Source organism: Polypterus senegalus, chromosome 11, assembly GCF_016835505.1.
Source record: "Polypterus senegalus isolate Bchr_013 chromosome 11, ASM1683550v1, whole genome shotgun sequence".
NCBI lineage: Eukaryota > Metazoa > Chordata > Cladistia > Polypteriformes > Polypteridae > Polypterus > Polypterus senegalus.
This window is the reverse complement of record NC_053164.1, coordinates 52,019,516-52,040,409: the sequence shown is the minus strand read 5'-3', so window position 1 is coordinate 52,040,409 and position 20,894 is coordinate 52,019,516. Positions and strand designations below refer to the sequence as shown.

Here is a 20,894-nt window from a genome sequence, read left to right as displayed (position 1 = left end):
TTTAAGTCCTCAAAAGCAGACATGTTAACAACATTACGGCAAATCTTTGAATAAATATTGTTAGAACCGGCTTACATGCGAGGCTTAAAACACAAATGTAATTTTAAATATTACAAAAAAGTGAAAGGTTGCACAACACTGTAATGGTTATTGCTGCTACCTCAACGTTCCATGTACATAGATTTAAATTTTAGCCTGATTTCTCTGTGTTGACTTTACAGGTTCTCCTCCTGTTTGCATGAGTTTACTGTCAACTCCAATTTCCTCCTGTATCCCAAAGGCATGCAGGTTGGGTGTGTGAGTGGGTGAACCACGCTGGGGACTGGCACTACATACAGGGCCGCTTTAGGCTGGTACCTGATAACATAAAGCTAGATTTTTCCTCTAATGACAATACCATGGGAAATTACAGGGTTAAAAAATTGATGGATGATAATGTTAGATATTTCAACGATTTATTGTCATTTCTAGTGGACTTAGGAAACAAATCAGTCTTTGATATTTACCTTATGCACTATTCTATTTAATAATGCTTCATGGGGCATTTCATACACCACTACAGAAAAAAGATTAAAATAAAATGAAAGTTATCTCTAAAGTGATTTGGTATGTATCTTAAGTTTTGATACTGTCTGAATGTCTGTGGCTGTTATTAAAAGGACTTTGTCAGCAAATAACTCCAAAGGAAAAAAAAAAACAAAAAAACATAGGCTAGGGTTGTCACGCTTTATAGGTTATTGACTTTTCAACTTTTTCTTTTTTAGCATGACAATAACCTTCATTTCTAATTTTATCTTATTCTTATTTGCTTCATTTTTAGGTGCAAATGCCATGGTTTAAATTTTATTTTTTTTTCAGTTTTTAGTTTTATTTTGGTGCAATTAAATATACATATTAGAGTCAGAAGTAAAGTCCTGCAAAGACAGTCATTTAAATAGCTGTGTATGTGCATGTGTGGCCATGTATTTCTATTAGCTAAGCATAGGTGCTAGTAAAACATCTCCAGAAAGGTATTTCATTAAAAAAAAATATTATAAAAATATAGCAAAATTAGCTTTTTATAAAAAAAAGTATTCAAATTTGACTGACATTTTTCTCTTTTGGCCTCCATGGCAGATACTTACATGTGTGCCAGTTATTCTCCATTTATATTTCAGGCATCTGGACAGCAGCAGCAGAAACTGTCCAAACATCAGCAGTATACAGGACCAAATAAAGGTAATTTGATCTGTTTGAACTTGGGAATTCTGGCATAGTCCCCATCGCCACCTTATTTAATCTGTTTCTTTTTTTTCATGTTGAAGATTTCATGGGCTATGCCTAATGCATTCATCATTTCATGGTTTTGTTCCTTTGGGTGGGCGGCACGGTGGCGCAGTGGTAGCGCTGCTGCCTCGCAGTTAGGAGACCTGGGTTCGCTTCCCGGATCCTCCCTGCGTGGAGTTTGTATGTTCTCCCCGTGTCTGCGTGGGTTTCCTCCCACAATCCAAAGACATGCAGGTTGGATGAATGGATTGATGGTTCCTTTGGGTCTTTCACAACTTCCTCAACTGCTATGCGAGTGTTTCTATACTAAGACGAACAATAGCATTCCACTGTAACATGTATACAGGCAACATATGAGATGATACATTACAGTGTGCTGACCAATCGGCCTGCAATCATTTAGCCCCTCAAACTTACTCAGCTGCTTGTACAACAGAATTCTTGATGTGCTGCTGTGGCAGTGTGAGTATAGAGAGGTCATTATAATCTGATCCAATCTGTTTATCACCTTTTGATGGTGAGCCTGATATTTATCATTATAGTTGTGAGTGGAAGCATAAGTAGCATGCAAACCAAATTACCTGCCTATCTTTCTATGCAGTTATCCTGTTATTTTTTTAGTGTATAATGAACCAGTTCCTCTGAGTATATTGTACAAGTAACACTGTTAGTCCACAGTTAGTTTAAGTGTCTCATGCAGGCACACAGAGTGAGGCGGTGGATTGCACATTATGTTAAGGCACAGTTTTATAGTGGTTCTGTGTCGGTGAGTGTGGCCTACACTGGTATTCCATCCAAATTTGGTTTCTGTTTTATACTCAGTACTGCAAGAACAGACTGACATAATGGATAAAATAGCTTACAAAAGCTGATTGGTATCAAGTCCCAGGTTGCATTAGAGTGCTATTCTTAATACAAAACTTTAGTTTTTAATGTGTTATCTTCTTTGCTGCTGCATTAAGCAGTTTGAGGTCAAGTATGTCCTAATAACAATTACCAAATTTACACTAGTTGCTTGAAGCTTGAGTCGGAGATGAAACTAACAAATGCCTATGTAGGGAAGTGAGCTTGAATTGCTGGGTTTATAAGGTCTCACTTGTTGAATCTCCAGCTACAATTTCTCAGTAAATGTATTCTCTTCTCTGTTTCAACTGCAGAAAGTGACTCATGAAATGGACATGTGCTATGGAAAGATGGGCAGTCTTTTGCGCTGTGGCTCTCGCCAGACATTGTTTGCCAGCCAGATCATGCGATACGCAGATTTGTACGCCGCTTCCTGCCTCAATCTCCTCTACTACCCATTCAGCTATCTTTTCCGAGCACCCCCTGTGCTGGTGAGTTCTTTCCACACTTTCATGATCTTGTATCTCAGTTCTTAAAATGCACTTCAATCAGAATAACTAATATTAGTCAGTTACTTCCTTCGTGAAAAAACATAAGAAACTAAAAATTAGGTTCAGACATATTGTCATGTGTACATAGTTCTCACTTGCATAATTCCTCTGACTAGTAAGAGTGAAACAACACCAACAAAAAGGCACACCCATCCGCAGAAAAAACAGCATTCATGGAGTACAACATAAAGACAATTCTATACTATACTAGCATAATGAAATAGCAGTTTATTAAGACTGGCTTAATGATACAATAGTAAGTTCTCCTGCTTCGATCACGTTGTACATTTACAAAACTCTGTTTACCAAATATATCTTACATCCCCCTATTTTGTATATTTTGTTTCATTTTGTCATCAAATGTTTGAGCCCTTACATCCATCTTTCTTTGTGCTTTGTGTCAGACTTTCCAGTCCTGCTGTGGACGCTGTATAACTTGATGCACGGTTTACTATCTTATGCTGGCCACTTGTCTTTATTAATTGGACATTCTCGCCCTGTTGTGGATGCTGTATGACATGCCCAGCAAAGGCACAGATGCCAGATGGACTTATCATTGCTTTATACAGTATACAGTATATAGATCTATATATATACTGACAACTAGGAGTGCATCAGAGATGTGAACATCAGACACAACTACCACAGACATAGTTACAGGTTAAAATAACGATATTTTATGTTATAAAAGTACCTTAACAGGTTCTTTAACTCAGTCCAGCACAATACAATACAATAAAATGCTTTTCTGTCTCCTTCCACACCTCTTTAGCAAGCATTGTCCTCTTCCTGCCAATTGGAATGCCAGTCCATCAAAATATATTGATTTTAATAATTGTAAGGCATCACATGTTATATGTTTTCCTGAACTGAAGGCAGCTGGGTGCCAGTAATATTCTGTACTGATTTCACCAACCTCTGCAGTATTTTATGATCCTGAGCCGAACAGTTGCCATACCAGGATGTTATACCACTAGTGTGGATGGACTAAGAGAAAATAAAAGGCATTGGTGAGCTTTCTTGAAAATAGCCAAAATATATAGTGCCAACCTCAGTTTATCAATGATGGGAACTCCAAGAAATTTCAAGCTGAACACGCTGTCAACAGCATCCCCCTCTAGGCAGATGGAATATGGTTTGCTTTCTGAAGTCTGTAACTAACTCCTTGATTTTGCTGATATTAAGGATGACATTTTTGTTCTGGGGTCACTATGTTGGCAGGTGACTCTCAGTGTCTGTGTTAGGATCCAGTGAAGAGGCTGTGATTAGATTAGATCAGATTAGACCTTGTTAACCCCATGGAGAAATTCAGATACAAACAGCAGTAGAAACATAAAAAACAAGGATATAAACTCACAGTGGCAGCTGGCTCCTTTCATACGGCACCCGGAAGTGCTCCAGGTGCTCCACAACCTTCTTCCAGCATCACTTCTGGGTGTGGTGGAAGCGCTGCCACAAAGGGCTCAGCAATACCTGCAGCACCCCCTGGAGGCACCCATGAAACCCAACAAGGCCCTGTTGGAATCTGTGGTGCTGCAGCAAACCAGCAGAGTTGCCCTCTGGCGTCCCGGAGAAGATAATGCCCCAAATGTGCTCTCTCCCTCAATCCTTCCACCCAGCTGGCATCCCAGCTGGGTAATGGCCCTGGCCATCCGTCACAGTTTCTCCCCACAATAAATGTTAAGACCTGTGTTACTTACAATAGATATAGACAAGTATGTGTGTTTGTGTTAGTTCAGGCCCGAATTTCCCATGTACAACTGAAATATTTACCCAGTGGCTGTTGCTGCTGGAATGTACGCTAGCTCTTGTGGCAGTAGGGGGCGCTAGTGCTCCCTTGAACCCTCAGGTACCACGCAAGACACTGGATAAAAGTCCAATATTCTTTATTATTCTTTAGCACAGTGCACCAAGCACCCTCCACACTACTCATATATTTAATTAACAACCAAATAAACACAGTAATCTCTCCTCCTCGCCCAGACACTTCGCCCTCCTACCTCCCAGCTCAGCTCACCGTCTGGGTTTTCCCAGAGTCCTTTTATACACCCTGACCCGGAGGTGTTCCTGCCCAATCAGTCCACAGTTCCTTATTCCTTCCGGGTCAAGGTAAACAGTCCTTTTCTTCAACCCGGGAGCACGTCGTTTCTTCCTGTCACGTGACCGTGACGTACTCCAGGGTTATAGGGCACAGATAAGCCCACGGGCCCCCCTACAGCGGCCTCCAAGGTATCCAGCAGAGCTGTGTATAAACACTCCAAGGTCCATGATGCCCTGCTGGAAGTCAGGGCACGATCCTGCTGTCGGGAGAGCTCCTCCTGGCGGCCTGGGGGGGAGGACCGGAGTCTGAAGCCGGCAGTCCTCCACACTCTCCACAGCTCTGAACCTGCTGATCAATAAAGCAAATTGATCAATACACCCAAATATGAAATGTGAAGTCTTGTGTCAGGACAGTAGCTTAAATGGTCATCTCCTTCAAAAAGCCTGCATAGAGTAATATAAGTATTAATATATTGTACTCGATCACATATCCAAGGACTGACACAGTTGTTCGTGCTAATGTCTTATTACTGCAGGGACCTGAGCTAATTTCCAAGCCTATGCAGAGTACTCATTCTTGTCAAGTTCATGTAAATTTTCCCCAGCTACTGTGGTGATCACTCTCATCTCACAATTATGTGTATTGGGCTAACTGAGGACATTAAACTGACGTGAAATGAATGAGCAAGTGGGAGTGAAATGTCTTCCCATCCATGATTAGTTCAACTTTACAGTCAGTATTGCTAATACAGATACAATATACATTTAACTCTGGTATAGAAAAAGAGTTTAGAAAATGGATGTCAAAATGTATTTTGTTTTCAAAACAAATACCCATAAATCCATTCAGCTGTTCTTTTACAGAATCCATCTTATCTCACTTTAGGTTTGCGTAAAGCTAGAGCCTATTCTTTTGTTGAAAATGACAGAACATGGTCAAAAGGCTTAAGACGTAGATAATAATGACTGTATGTTATACTAAGTGGGACAGAGTACATAGAAAGAATTCAACTGAATCGACAGATTCCAAAAGTCATTGCCACACACGTTTGATCTTAAAGTAACATTGTTTAGAATTTAGAAACCTGAGATATGCAGCTCACTGACTTAATCTGAAGTGTACATAGCTATTCATTTCCTGAATTCATTTTAGACGTAACATTGATACAGCTGTAGCATATCTTTTAAAGTCAATAGGCAATCTAGAAGTATGCGGACTTTAGCAGTATCTTTGAAACCCATAAATCACAGTTCTTGAAAAAACAGTGATGCAGTGAAATGAAGAATATGCAGGAAAAATAAATGTTTGATTGAGTAATCATAGCTTACATGTGTGGTTAATATGGTTATGGTTGAAATGCTTTTGTGTGCTCGCTGCATACCAGAAGGTTCTCACTGAGTCTGCATACGTTTTCTCCAGGTCTTCCTGTTTCCCTTAGAAATCCAAGACAAGCCAGTTACAATAACTGCCAACTTCCCAGTAGCCATTTGTGAAAGTGCCTTTTGTAGACTGTGTAAGGTTGGTTTGTACCTTATGCCCGAGGCCTGACCCAGTGTAATCTTATATTGGAGTTAAAGGATTGTGAAAATCAATAGCTTAAATTGTGAAAATGAGTAATCCCTAACAGGGGTCAAATAAAGTGGTGTGACCATAAAATGGTAGAAATGGGATCAGAAAAATGAATAAATGATGTAGCTGATATTTCTATTGTATCTCTAAAGGAAATGCTTCAGACACAGAAAAGGTAATGTGTTCTCTCACTCTTGTCCTTTTTTGTGATTTTCAGATGCCACATGAGTCTACTGTTGACCACTTCCCTTTGGACTTAACCATGACTCCAACCGATCACATAGTCTGTCTTGCAGCAGAGGTAAAAAAGGGTCAGGGGGTAAAACTTATAAGGCTTGGTAATGGCAATACTATACTTTGGAAGCTGCCATATGCTATAGCAGGGGTCCTTAATTACAGTCCTGGAGGGCCACAGTGGCTGCAGGTTTTCATTCCAGTCAGTTTCGTAACTAAAAGCTCGACTTAGCAGATAATGAAACTTTATATTTATTACATTGCTTTAACTCTTAATGCATTGTAGAGCTTAAATAATAATAATAACTTTACTTGTATAGCACTTTTCAATCCAGGCAGCACAAAGTTCTTCACATAGAATGTGGAAAACACAAAATAAAATAAATAAAAACTCTAAAAAATTAAATAAGTAGAAATAAAATTAAATTACAACAGCAGATAAAATTATTAAAAGCCATAAAATATAATCACCTAACAAAATTAATATCACAGCTAACAAGTCATCCCACAAGCAGATAAAAATTAAGAAGCATGTACATTAAGAAGTGCTATGTGATAAAAATGTGACTTAAAAATTCCTATAAAATCAGCTGATCTAATGTTCAATGGTAAGCTGTTCCAAAGTCTAGAGGCCATCGCAGAATATGCTTTGTCACCTTCAGTCTTTAGTCTAGACTTTGGAACAACAAGTAGGCCTTGGTCTGACAGCCTTAGGGGTCTCATTGTTTGATACAGTGTCAGAAATTCTATAAAACAAATGTGAGCAAAACCATGCAAAGCCTTAAAAGTATTCAATAAAAGTTTTCAATTAATTTATAGTGAATTGGAAGCCAATGAGGTAATGCTAAAATTAAAGAAATGTGATCTAGTAAGATGTCTGGTTGCAGCATTCTACACCACATGAAGCTGAGCAAGAGACAAGATGTTCAATATAGCAAATATGGCATTGCGATAATCAAGATGAGATGTGAAAAAAGGATGAATAATCCTTTCAGTGCCTTCAAATTATAATGCAGCCCTGACCTTGGCAAATATTTCTTAATTGGTAAAAACATAACTTTACCACTTTGTTCACATGAGGCTCAAAGATCTTTCATTTTCTGAGAACATTATTCATGTTTTGTGGTCAGGAAGAGATTTGTACCTATTGGTCCTTCATTCATCCTTCAACACAAATACTCTATGATGCATATAAACATATAAACATGGAGGCACTTTAGCTGGAGACCTGGGGCCTCATGCATAACGCTGTGCGTAGAATTCACTCTATAACATGACGTAAGCACAAAAGCAGAAATGTGCTTACGCAGAAAAAAATCCAGATGCATAAATCTGTGCGTTTGCCAACTTCCACGTTCTTCCGCTACATAAATCCTGGTAAGCGTGAAAATTAACGTACATGCACGTGCCTGCTGCCCCACCCCAACTCCTCCCAGAATTACGCCTCTTTGAATATGCAAATCAATATAAATAGCCCTTAAGCTCAGTGTTCTGTGAAAAGGCAATGGCAAAAGCAAGAGGGAAAACAAAATTTCAGCGAATACCAAGTGGAGGCAAAGAAAAACGTACTATTTGTTGGTTTAAACAGTGGTATAAACAACAAAAGGAAGTTGATCGCGTGATGTTGCGTGTTGGAGAAACTCGAAAGCTCAACTACACAAAGTGCCCGAAATAAAAAAGAAGTTGTCACATATTAAAGTCGCAGTGAAAAGCCGAGTCATAGCCCACCATCTGAGTGTCATATGAAAGCTTATTAGGATACAGAGAAAAAAAAAAGAGGCACACAGTAAGAAAAAAAAGCATGAAATGTCCACTTTAATCTCAAAATGTCCACATTAATCGCGTAGTTTATTTTGTCATTAAAGTAGAACATCATAAACTTCATCTTTAAATTGTTTAATTTACTAGTTTCTCAAATCCCATCGTAACTAAAGTAGCACGTTAAATGCTTTGTTTTGTATTTGATCTTTTGCTCTATGTGTGTGAATCACTATGTGCTTCCGCTTTCTCTTCCTCCGACAGGACACAGAATCCATTACATTCGTGATATTACAGCTCGCTGAATAATTAAAATACTGAGAATACGTGATGTCATTTTCATGATGATAGGAGTTAAAGCATGTTATTAAACATGGGAACACGGTGGCGCAGTGATTGTTCATGTCTCACAGAACATGCTTGTTGCGCCATGCGCGAACTTCGATGAAACACTTTATTGTAGCAGCACTGTCTCTTTCAAACGTACTAACCCCGAATTCCTGTCCTTACTTTTCTTTCTCCAAATACCCAATCGCCACACAATCAGCTCTGTAATAGACATTAAGCCATCTGTAAGCTTAGAACGCCTATTCTTCAGAACTTTTAAGGAACATCGAAATATCTTCGTAGTACATGTTTAATTATTCTATCCATCTATCCTTCCCTTGTCACGTCAGCACCAGCAAGAATACAGTGCGAAGCAGGAGCAATCCGAGAACAGAGCGCCAGCGGCTCGCTAGCACTGCGGCATTGTGTCCTCACATGTTTAATTATTAACAATATAGATTATTTAATTGAAGTTAAAGTTTTATCTGTATAATATAATAAACATATTTTGCTGCATTTCATCTTAAAAATGATATCGTCATCATATGTAAATACGTAAATATGTAAATAAATGTAAATACGCGCTTTATAAAGTGGCTCAGATTGTGCAATATTATAACTTTATCACAAGTTTACAGTAAGGTAATTGTACTTATAAGTACAAACAGTTCTACAAGGAGCACTTGATGGACTGATTGAGTGCATTTATAGTTCTTGGGATGAAACTGTTTCTGAACTTGAGGTCCTACAGGAAATGCTCTGAAGTGTTTGTTGTATGAGAGCAGTTCAATAGACAGCATGGCTGAGGCAGCGTATGCTTGATAACAACAACAACAACATTTATTTATATAGCACATTTTCATACAAACAGCAGCTCAAAGTGCAAAGTACACAGCAAAGTGATGCTGTATAATGATAATTATCTTTCCGATCAGCTGCTCTGAGTGGTGCAGTGAGAGTAATATGGAAAAAGATGATCCGCTGTGGCAACTCCTAACGGGAGGAGCTGAAAGAAGAAGAAGGTGCAGTGAGAGTAACAACGCTAAAGCAGTTATGGTATTTGGAATAGTTTGACCATTCTGTGGACCATTATATTGTTACAAGTTAATTAAAATCAGATGCATTACACTAATAAACAATATGCGGTTAATTTCAGTGTATTTATAAAGCCACGTCAGGGATGTGGATCTAAAAAAGAAAGGGAAACCACACAGGAACAGTAGCATTGCTTTAACGCTGGGTGCCGCCAGTCTGCAAAACCGAGCGGAGAACTTGCATACACCAGGGTATGAGCGGAAACGTGGAAAATGTGCATGGCTTTATGCCAAGTTTAGGTTTTATACATCGCAATTTGAATGTGGAAATGTTCGTACGCAACATTTTTGTGCATACGCAATGTTTATACATGAGGCCCCTGGTGGTTTCTTTGTTATTTGCACCTTATTATTAACTGATGGCTAGTTAATACAACAGGCAACAATTTAAATCTAAATGCAGCTCTTTAAAACTAAAATGGGCAATTAAGGGTTCTGAAACATAACAAGCGAGTTAACTAAAACTAAAAAAAAAAATATTGGTTTAGCAGTAAATAAATGAATTCTAATTAAGAAAATCGTTAAAGCAAAAACCCGCAGCCACTGCAACCCTCCAGGATGTAATTGAGTAGCCCCGTGCTGTAGGTATTATTTTCTTAAAGAGTGTTTAACCAATCAAAATAAAAAAGGCAGTGAAAAAACAAAACAAAATAAATGTTGACACATGCCAAAAAGACAGATACCACCCATTACATAAAATGTAGCATATCTTTTGACAAAGACTATGATTTCCATCCATCTATATATCCAATCATTAAACCTGCTTAAGGACTTTCACCTATAAATTATTGATTATTATAATATGTGACTCATTATAACTAAAGATTTGTTTCCATTGTGAAGTTCAGTAATGTAACCAAAATTCTTACAATTTAGTTTTTTTTTTTGAAAATCCAGTATTAAAAATCCAAGGTACAAAAATGTAAAGTGCTGCCATCTAGTGGAAGAATTTAGATCTAATGCAGACATCCCACAGTCTCATTCTGGAGGGCACAAGTTTTTACTGCAATACATTTCTTAGTTTGAGGCTAATAATTTCTCCTAGTAAACCCTTTCATTTAACTCAATTGATAATATTATACAATGACCACATTTTTAGAACTAAAGAAAAAATGCTTTTCTGTTGCATTGAAAACAACAATCAGCATCTACAACCAAGCTGGTTGGTTAGCTGATGGCCTCCATAATACTGTATTTCCACCTCATTGGTAATGTACTGCTGGTTACAAATATAAGAAGCAAATATAAAAGTGGAAATGCCGCTCTTTAAGAGTTAAGAACCAATAAAGTGTTCTTAATTTGAGTGAATAATATAAGAGAGAACAAGCAAATCCACACATCATACCTATATGTTTATTTATCTAGATTATTTAGTTTTGGTGACAAAGGTTATGAATGGCAAAGCTGTGATTTCATGAATATAGTGGAGCACACTAGTGTGTGGATATTTCACTCAAACATTAATGGCAGCCTGTGAATGAGTGGATATGGTCATTTTCTAGCCTGACTGTGCATTGTAGCTCAGTGGACTGTGGAGGTCGACTGTCTGGTGGAGTTTAGCCGAAGTCACAGATCTTCTTCCAGTTTGACTGCATCCTGACTGCAGAAACTGACCATGGATGAGTGGACATTACATCATCAAGCTCACACCAACACAGTTGCCTTCTCAATTTTATAAGATGGCCCCACTCCCCCCACTTGAACTAGAAAAGCGAGAGAGCAAACTCCATACAGACAATGCCCCCAAATGGAAAGAAAACTTAAGTAAAAGTACTGAAAAGAAGCAATGCCTCCAGCTGTGAGATTCTGTCATCTGGTTTCAATGAAATTTAAAGTAAAACCTGAGAAATACTGCCATAATACAAATGTACAAATGTTCACAAATTATTCTTTGAGGAACACCTATGACGTGCCTTTCTTCTTTTAGACCAAGGTTAGACAAAACTGCCACGGTTCTTGCTTTGATCACTCTGACAGTTAACAGTTGTAACTACAAGGGGCACAACTGAGCCCCCGCTTTACTCTCAAATAAAGGGTTTAATTGAGCCCCACCACCTTCTCCAGAAGAATAACAGAAACAAAACACACCAAGCACAGCTCTCCTTCCTTCTCCAAGAATGTAGTCCACTGCCATCCAACTCTGACTCAATCCAAATGAGTCAGCAGGCTTTCTTTTAAGCCTGATCCAGGAATTGCTTCCAGTCTCTTGTCCCAGTCAACTGGAGCAATTCCAGGTCATGCGGAAACCAGGGCAGTCCACCACCCAACATCGCCCTCTGGCAGACCCCGAAGATTTCAACCCTGCTGGTGTCCTAATCAGGTTTAGCCCTGAGGAACACGGCCACCTGCCATGTGGGGGAATGACCTGCTCCTGGTGAGACCATTCTCCCAGTCAATCTGTTATGGCCTATCCATTATGGTATGAAACCTTCCATTATCCTGGCCAGTATGCCTGTCCTTCTTCCTGGGCCTCCACTCAGTGTATCAGAGTAAAACAGATGTACAATGTTTTCTTTTTTAGTTTTTCCAGACATCCCATTTTCTTTCCACATCTCAGAGACATGCATGTTAGAGCAGCTGAAGGACACTAAATTGATGAGTGCGTGCACTGGACTGGCATCACATCCAGGGTTGGTTCCTTGTACCCAATCCTGCCTCAATATGTTTTCATTTCCAAGACTATGAGATAGACAAAGTGGTTTCATAAAACAAATAGATACGAGGGTGGATACTTTTGGCCTTTCAGAAAATGTTACCACTAATTTCTGTTCATGCCATAGCACTGCTTTTAGAGGTTAGTCTAGTAAAGAGGACTGACAGCCTACCAAGCCTGATGCCAAAGGTCCTTTCAGATGAGCAGGTTTGGGTGAAAATGATAATTTTATGAAAAAAAAAATCTTTAATTTATACTTATAATTCAAACCTATCATCAGAAATTACAAAATAAGGCTGGACATATTGATTAGTACTGCTGTCTGATAGCTGGGGAGCCCTGAGTGTTGGCTTAGGCACAGCTTTTGAAGAGTTGGCATGGTCTTCCCCGTGTCTTGTGTTTTCAAATGTATGCATGTTATGTTAATGGCTGGCTTAGTGTAGGATGGCACATGAGAGTGGCCAGAATTGCTTCCTACTCTACACCCAGTGCTGCCAGCATAGGTGCTGGCTTCCCACCCAAGATAAGCAGGTTAAGAAATGGATGGATGAATGAAGCTACACATCCTCACTCAGGTTATTATATATTATCATGGGATCTGGTACAAAAACACAATTTGTAATAAGAATTAAGTTCATACTGCCATCTTGTTTTAAATGTGGAAACGGAAATAAGTAGTACACATAATCATTTTCATTTCTTTCTTTTTGTGTTTATTCTCCTTCTAATCAGCAGCAGAACCAAAATGAACAAGAAAGCAGTGAGGAAGAGAAATGAGGCCGTGTGCCTTTGGGAAGCACGTCAAGACAAAGACAAATTGAAAAAAACAACACAAATGTTAAAATGACCGGCAAACAGAAATCCTCCCTCTTCCAAAGAGTCCTACTTTACTTGTCTTTTGGCTTTCTCCTCGGCATTATGGATTGATGTGGAACACTCAGCTTATATTTGATCACCAAGCAGCTAAGGAAGATGAATTTCAGTATGAATTTTACTTCTAAAAACAGACAATTACAAGCTTTTACCACCCAGTCTGCCATTCTTCTCAATCAGAAATGGCGGAATCTTTAACCCGGTTTACAACAAACATGTTTCATTTATTCTTGGTTAACACAGCTACAGCCTCTCAGGCAAGTTACACTGCAGGTAAGCAGCACGTTTGCCTTGTTAGGACCACTCGTGATGCCTTCACAGGGGGCTTGCACCCTCTCCAAATTGGTTTCTGGCTCTGTGTCTCATATTGTCAGGATGGACTCCAGTCCTCTGCGGTCAGTGGAGTTACTAAATGAATTGGACTGATGAACAGAGCGATATTTTCCAGAACTTAACAGACTCACTCATGCATCTTGAAAATGCGATGAATTGTTATGCTGGAGAGAGCTCACCGATTAGATGACTAAATTCAAAGCATTACAAAGCTGAGATGAACTAACTAGAAAGTCAGTTACACTAACACTTTCACTGTGACTCTAGTTCAGCTGTGCACCTCCATTACACCTAACAGTTATTTTAAGCCACGTTCACAAGTGGTGACTTTCAGACTTGTTCATTATTTATTCAGAGCTGTGTTTGTCAGTAGTGAATCCATCAAAAACAAGAACTTCAACATAACATACTGTACAAAAGTTGCTTTTGTGTTTAGTAAAAAAATCAATAGTGTTGCTGCCCCACAGACCCTGGGCTTGAACTTTCAATGTGGAGTTCATGCCAGCGTAGGTTTGCTTACTCCAGTTTTCCTCCTTCAGATACCGATAACACCTTCTAGGATTTTGCCCTGTCTTGTGCCCGATGCTGGCATGACAGTCTCCAATACTCCAGGGCCTCATAATTAGAAAGGTTTAAAAATGTACTGACTGAATGAATGATAATAAAGTGAACACATTTGTGAATTAAGAGGGGAAAAAAACTAATGAATGAATAGTTTTAACAATTTTAGCTTTCTTCGTAAGAACAGTCAAAATATTGAGCTCAACTATCCTTATAAAGCGTACGTTTAAGGGGTTTATTTGTTCTAAAGTAATGTGGTTAACCTTTCACTTACTGAGTTAAACAAACTGGGTTAACATTTAGGTCGTCACTGTTTATTGAGATTAAACCCTAAACCCGGGCAATGATGCCCAAAAGAAGATATTGATTAAATTCCCAAGGCAGAAACAATTAAACTAAACAATGATAAAATCCATGAATGCCTAAAATTCTTATGCCCAATCTTGACATTCTGCCTTTAGCCCATTACAGTCTACGTGTTAAGATTTGGGCTCTTTTGAACATGGTGCTGTGTTTGTGCGTATATCGAAAATAGAATCGAATAACATATTAGAAATACCACGAGAGCACTCCAGTTGGTAAAAACCCTGGTTGTAAAGCACAATTGGTGCATGAAATTAATCCAACAAATAAAAAGTGTGTTCAGGTGCACCATGGATGGTAAGGAAAGGACAGAAGGAGTTGTTTTAAGAAAATCTAAGATTAGAATACCCAGAATTAAAGAAAGGAATCAAATGAAACTTCAAGTACTGCAGCTAAAGCCATACTTGTAAAGGGGCCTCTGCTGAGGCAGCTGAAAAGTGCCTGCCTAGACGGTCGGTTGTCTGGCCTTACTTACGTGTGGACTTTTGCGACCTTTTGACTTGGATCTCTGCTATGCACGTGTAAAACGAACAGCACAATGCTCCAAAGTCTACTGTGGGATAAGCACAGACAGGCTGAGTTGTCTGGAGCCATTTATTATTATCTGAGGAGTGACAGATTAGCTGCTTCTGCCTCATTTTATGTATTCAGTTATCCTAAAGTGCTAACTAAGATTCTAAAGAATTTATAAGTGCATAGTGATATTGGTATATTTTTACAATGTTAAACGTCTACTGCAGTTGTGTGTTTTATGACTCTTTTCAAATTATTTCCTGATGTTTTTCTTTACCATTGTATATATTTCTTAAATCTACTTTTGAATAACATGTTTTACCTGGACCTGGCAGTTTGGCTTTTCTTTACAGCCATTATGTGTCTCGATCTTTTTGCGGTGGTGCAGCTGGCAGGCACTGCTACCCCAGAGACAGAGCATCACGTGTTTGACGCCTTCACTTGTTCATTATGTGGAGTTTACATGCTCTTCCTGTTATTTTTCAAGATGTGTGTCACTTGCGATTGGCGATTCTAAGCTGACCATGTGTACCTTTGTGCATGAAGAAGTCTGTTAACAAATGATGGTAACATGGAAGCCAGGGACTTCATGTTTCTTGCCTTTTAATGCCTTTAGTTTTTAATCAGTACTGTAGATAGGATCACATATTGTCTATCTGGGCCACGAGAACACATTTCTTCAAATACAGTTTTGGTCGCACCCACCTTGTGTTCAGGATATGGAGAAACATCAACGTTCCCTCAAGTGAAACTGAAGTGTTTTCATCCTGATGGATGTGGAATGTTCCACACAACACAAATGGACGTTCAATGGATTGAGATGCACAACAGCGATATAAACTGTACACCACATCCATTAGGTACACGAACTGACCACTTATTGTGAGATTCTGGTGTGGCTTCTGATAAGGCATTTTCCATCCATTATCCAACCCGCTATATCCCAACTACAGGGTCATGGGGGTCTGCTGGAGCCAATCCCAGCCAACACAGGACGCAAGGCAGGACACAAACCCCAGGCAGGGCACACACACACACACACCCGCACACCAAGCACACACTAGGGACAATTTAGCATGTCTTTGGACTGTGGGAGGAAACCCACAAAGACACGGGGAGAACATGCCAACTCCACGCAGGGAGGACCCGGGAAGTGAACCCGGATCTCCTAACTGTGAGGCGCTACCCACTGCGCCGCCCCTAAAGCATTTTCCATTATCATCAAAACACCAAATGATGGCATTTTACATGAAAGAAAGGCCTTGCATGCCCCTATTGCAGCTCGAGGTACTCGCAGCATCTGCACCAAGGGGTACTGAAGCTGTTGCAGAAGCTTGTGGTGCCACAGCTCCCTGTTTGTTATCAACTACCTTTCCTCCATTATTGTTCATTTCAGTCAGAATGTGATGATGCCAACCAGAGATTAAGGTAAACAAAAATAACTTCCTCTTTACAATTCTGGCCTGAGTAACAGGAGGTTATAAATGATAGGGACAGGGCCATACATGGACCTGACAAAAAACAAGAAAAGCCAAGAAGGAATAACTACCAAGAATCAGTAGCTCTTAGTTGTTAGAAGAATAGCCTGGAATTACCTGTTCTAAGGCACAGACATGAGGAGAGGACCAAGGGTTCGTTCATTTCTAATTTACGAAAGAAAGGCCACCAGTATGACAGTGCAGCTTAATGTGCGATTCATGGCCCCCTAAAACCATATGGAATGGGCATGAGCCTCGAGGGTTGTGTGTCTCGTGGGCTTAGGCTTGCAGGAATATGCAGGTTTATTGGAGAAGTTCTAAAAGGACGGTCCCATGCGTTTACAAAGCCATTCCTAACCTCAGATGTTATGTCCAGGCAGCGCCTAGAATGGGGCATGTTGGGAGATGAGTCATGACAAGGAATAAAAAGGAGCGTTTGTGTATTTATACCCATAGATGTACAAGAGTAGGCCAACACCCAAAACAAATGAGCAGAGGCCTCCGAGCTGTCGGTAGTCAGGCTGGGTTTTGTTTCCTTTTGATTTATTTTTGTACCTCTCTTTTGTTAATCATCTACCCTGTGCCTTTTATTTTAGCATTAACGTAATCGTTTTTTTGATAACTTTACTGGCTCTTGGCTGTTCATTCTGGGTTCAGAGACGGCTTTAGAGCGCCTCCTGACTTGCAAAAATCTTATCCATAAACATCTTATTAATGCAATCACCTCGGTCTTCTGGAAAGAGTGGATAGATGGATGGATGGATGCTGTATTTCTTATCAAGTGGCAAAGTGATTTCATGAGTAAAGAGTGAAACTAGAAATCAGAGGTTGCAATCACGGCCACACAGTTTCTCGGTGTGCCTGCGTGAAGGCCATTAAATGTGCTTTTGCTGCACTTCTTGTATTATGTGCGTAGTAAATATGATGACAATACAGGACATTTCAGAAGGATGCTTTATAAACTGTGATGTCAAGTACACCTGAGTGTGCGGTGTCATTTGGAATCATATGTTGATGACCACACTGACATCTGAATCTGAAGCAAGAATGAGCAGAGTAAATTTTCCCCAGGACTACTGCCGGGTACAACTCAGACAACTGCAAGTATTTCATAAAACAATATGAACAAACATAATAAAATAGAGGAGAAGGGAAGGCCGTGTCCTTCACACTGAATGCAAATGTTTCATATTTAAAATACATACTGTGAGTTCCCATTGTATTCCCAGAGCCATGCATTAGTTAGAATGAGTGTGGCATGAGATGGGCTGGCACCCCATTCACAGCTGAATTCATGCCTTAAACCCAATCGATTGCATCAAGCAGCCTGGGTAGTGGATCATTTTAAATTTGACTTTAGCCTACTAATACAATTGTTAAATATTCAACAAGGCGCTAGCTAATCAATTATAATAACCCCAAACCTGCTTAATCTAATTTAGGGTCAAAGGGGGCTGGAGGCACACGCTAGCCAGTCCATACACACAGGGGCCAATTTAGACACAACCTGCAAGTCTTTGGTGATGTGGAAGAAAACCCACAGAGACACAGGGAGGAAGGCTTAGTAAAGAGGGCTGGATCTCCTTCGACTCCCACCCGGAGGGAGGTTTCCTGCTGACAACATGACATATAGTAAGGCAGGGTGGTCCCATAAAAACACTGCAAGCAAGAGGAAGAGAAACATGAAAGAAATCGCAGAGCAAATAGACGTGTCAGAGTATAAGACCAGGGGCTAGAGGCAGCAGACTTTGTCATGCCAGGTGACATGTCTAAGGGGGCAGCAGGGCAACAGAGATTGATAAAGAAAAGCACCCTGGGAAGATGTAGACAATACAGGGATGCTAAAGACCAAGGGGCCCGATTTGAAGAGTGGAACTGGAAAAATGTCTGGGGCCAGCATGATTGAAAAAAACTTGACTGTAGCCCTATTCAGACGGGACAAGTTTTACCTGAGACTGTTGGGAGCAGGCGCTGATAGCGCTTTGGTGCACCCAACACACGATGAGCCACCTGGATTGGGACCCGAGTGCAGTGGAGGTGGGATAAAATAATTATACCTGTCAGGACTCTTCACGGACTGCACATTCACGCCTCATGACAAAATACGGTGACGATTTACCTTCTGTAAAAAATAACGGCGGGCTAAACTAGTCCCGTGCCAATCAATAAAACCATCACTTGAGCGATTTGAACGGGACTAAAGTTACAGATAGATAGATAGATAGATACTTTATTAATCACAAGGGGAAATTGACATATTCCAGCAGCAGCATACTGATAAAGAACAATATTAAATTAAAGAGTGATAACAATGAAGGTATAACAGACAATGACTTTGTATAAAGATAATATTTACTCCCCCAGTTGGAATTGAAGAGCTGCATAGTGTGGGGGAGGAACGATCTCCTCAGTCTGTCGCTGAAGCTGCTCATCTGTCAGGAGATGATCCTGTTCAGTGGATGCAGTGGATCCTCCATGATTGACAGGAGCCTGCTCAGCGCCTGTCCCTCTGCCATGCATGTCAAACTGTCCACCTCCATGCCTACAATAGAGCCAGCCTTCCTCATTAGTTTGTCCAGGTTTGAGGCGTCCCTCTTGTTAATGCTGCCTCCCCAGCACACCACCGCGTAGAAGAGGGCGCTCGCCACAACCGTCTGATAGAACATCTGTAGCATCTTATTGCAGATGTTGAAAGACGCCAGCCTTCTAAGGAAGTAAAGTCGGCTCTGTCCTCTTTTACACAGAGCATCAGTAATGGCAATCCAGTCCAATTTATCATCCAGCTGCACTCCCAGGTATTTACAGGTCTGCACCCTCTGCACACAGTGGCCTCTGACGATCACGGGGTCCATGAGGGGCCTGGGCCTCCTAAAATCCACCACCAGCTCCTTGGTTTTGCTGGTGTTCAGTTTTAGGTGGTTTGAGTCACACCATTTAACAAAGTCTTTGATTAGCTTCCTGTACTCCTCCTCCTGCCCACTCCTGATGCAGCCCACGATAGCAAAGTCATCAGTGAACTTTTGCAAATGGTAGGACTCCGAGTTGTATTGGAAGTCTGATGTACATAGGCTGAACAGGACCGGAGAAAGTACAGTCCCCAGGGGCGCTCCTGTGTTGCTGACCACAATGTCAGATCTGCAGTTCCCGAGACACACATACTGAGGTCTGTCTTTAAGATAGCCCACGATCCATGCCACCAGATATGAATCTACTCCCATCTCTGTCAGCTTGTCCCTGAGGAGCAGAGGTTGGATGGTGTTGAAGGTGCTAGAGAAGTCCAGAAACATAATTCTTACTGCGCCACTGCCTCTGTCCAGGTGGGAGAGGGATCGGTGTAGCATGTAGATGATGGCATCCTCTGCATCCACCTTCTCCTGGTATGCGAACTGCAGAGGGTCCAGGGCATGGTGGACCTGTGGCCTCAGGTGGTGAAGCAGCAGCCACTCCATGGTCTTCATCACATGTGACGTCAGAGTGACAGGCCTGAAGTCATTCAGCTCACCAGGATGTGATACCTTTGGGACTGGGGTGATGCAAGATGTTTTCCAAGTCTTGGGACTCTCCCCTGTTCCAGGCTCAGGTTGAAGATGCGCTGTAGAGGACTCCCCAGCTCCAACGCATAGGCCTTCAGCAGTCGTGGCGATACTCCATCTGGACCTGCTTCTTTGCTGGCACGAAGTCTCCTCAGCTCTCTGCTCACCTGTGCTGCTGTAATTGTGGGTGGGGATGTCTCACCTATGCTGGTATCAGCAGAAGGATGGGTGGAGGGTGCAGTACTCCGAGGTGAGAGTGCGTTAGGATGATCAAACCTGTTGAAGAAGTTGTTCATTTGGTTTGCTCTCTCCACGTCTCTGTCGATGGTGGCGCCCTGCTTTGAGCTGCAGTAATTACTTTACCCAGTGCCTGAAGTGGAAATAAAAGAATTGTCGGTAGGGAATCCCCTCGGAGGTCCAAAGGCACACTGATATTTCACAATTTATATCAAAACAATTGGGGGTGGGGTCCCCCTTGCAGGTGCAGACAGACATATTGTTGCTACTTTGCTAACACTAATGTGGTCTGAACGGACGGTACGCATACTTTAACTACCATTACTCATAAGTAAAGAACAGTGAAATTCTGGTACGGAGTACTGGTGCATACCGGCCCACCTCAAGCATCGACTTTAGCCCACCTTCTGCTGGTGTAAATTTAAATTATTTGAATAAGGCTTATGATGGCTACATTGAGTTTGCCTTAAACATTTTAACAATATGGCAAGTTACATTGGCCTTTGCTTCCTGTTTTGCTTTGCTGAATGCAAATATAATTCTGGATTCACGGTATTCACATTAGGAAGTTGGACCAACATGAAATGAACTTTTCATGAATTTAGCACATTGCATTATTTGAATTGAGCTAAACATGTTTTGCTGATTTTTTTAAATAATTCTATTT

At 40.6% G+C, this 20,894-nt stretch overlaps 1 protein-coding gene across 3 annotated transcripts in view; it reads left to right on the top strand.

The window, feature by feature from the left end:
* The window catches only part of LOC120538969 (cytosolic purine 5'-nucleotidase-like), a 52,974-nt gene extending 37,668 nt beyond the window's left edge, over nt 1-15,306 (top strand). For 2 of the 3 annotated variants that reach the window (XM_039768623.1, XM_039768620.1), the window contains 4 exons: nt 1,158-1,218; nt 2,424-2,600; nt 6,488-6,571; nt 13,069-15,306. In XM_039768623.1, the coding sequence (XP_039624557.1) occupies nt 1,158-1,218; nt 2,424-2,600; nt 6,488-6,571; nt 13,069-13,113 (367 nt within the window). In that variant the 3' untranslated portion in view covers nt 13,114-15,306. The remainder of the gene's footprint in view (nt 1-1,157; nt 1,219-2,423; nt 2,601-6,487; nt 6,572-13,068) is intronic. The other variant, XM_039768622.1, reaches the window with a different exon arrangement.
* The last annotated feature ends 5,588 nt before the right edge of the window (nt 15,307-20,894 follow it).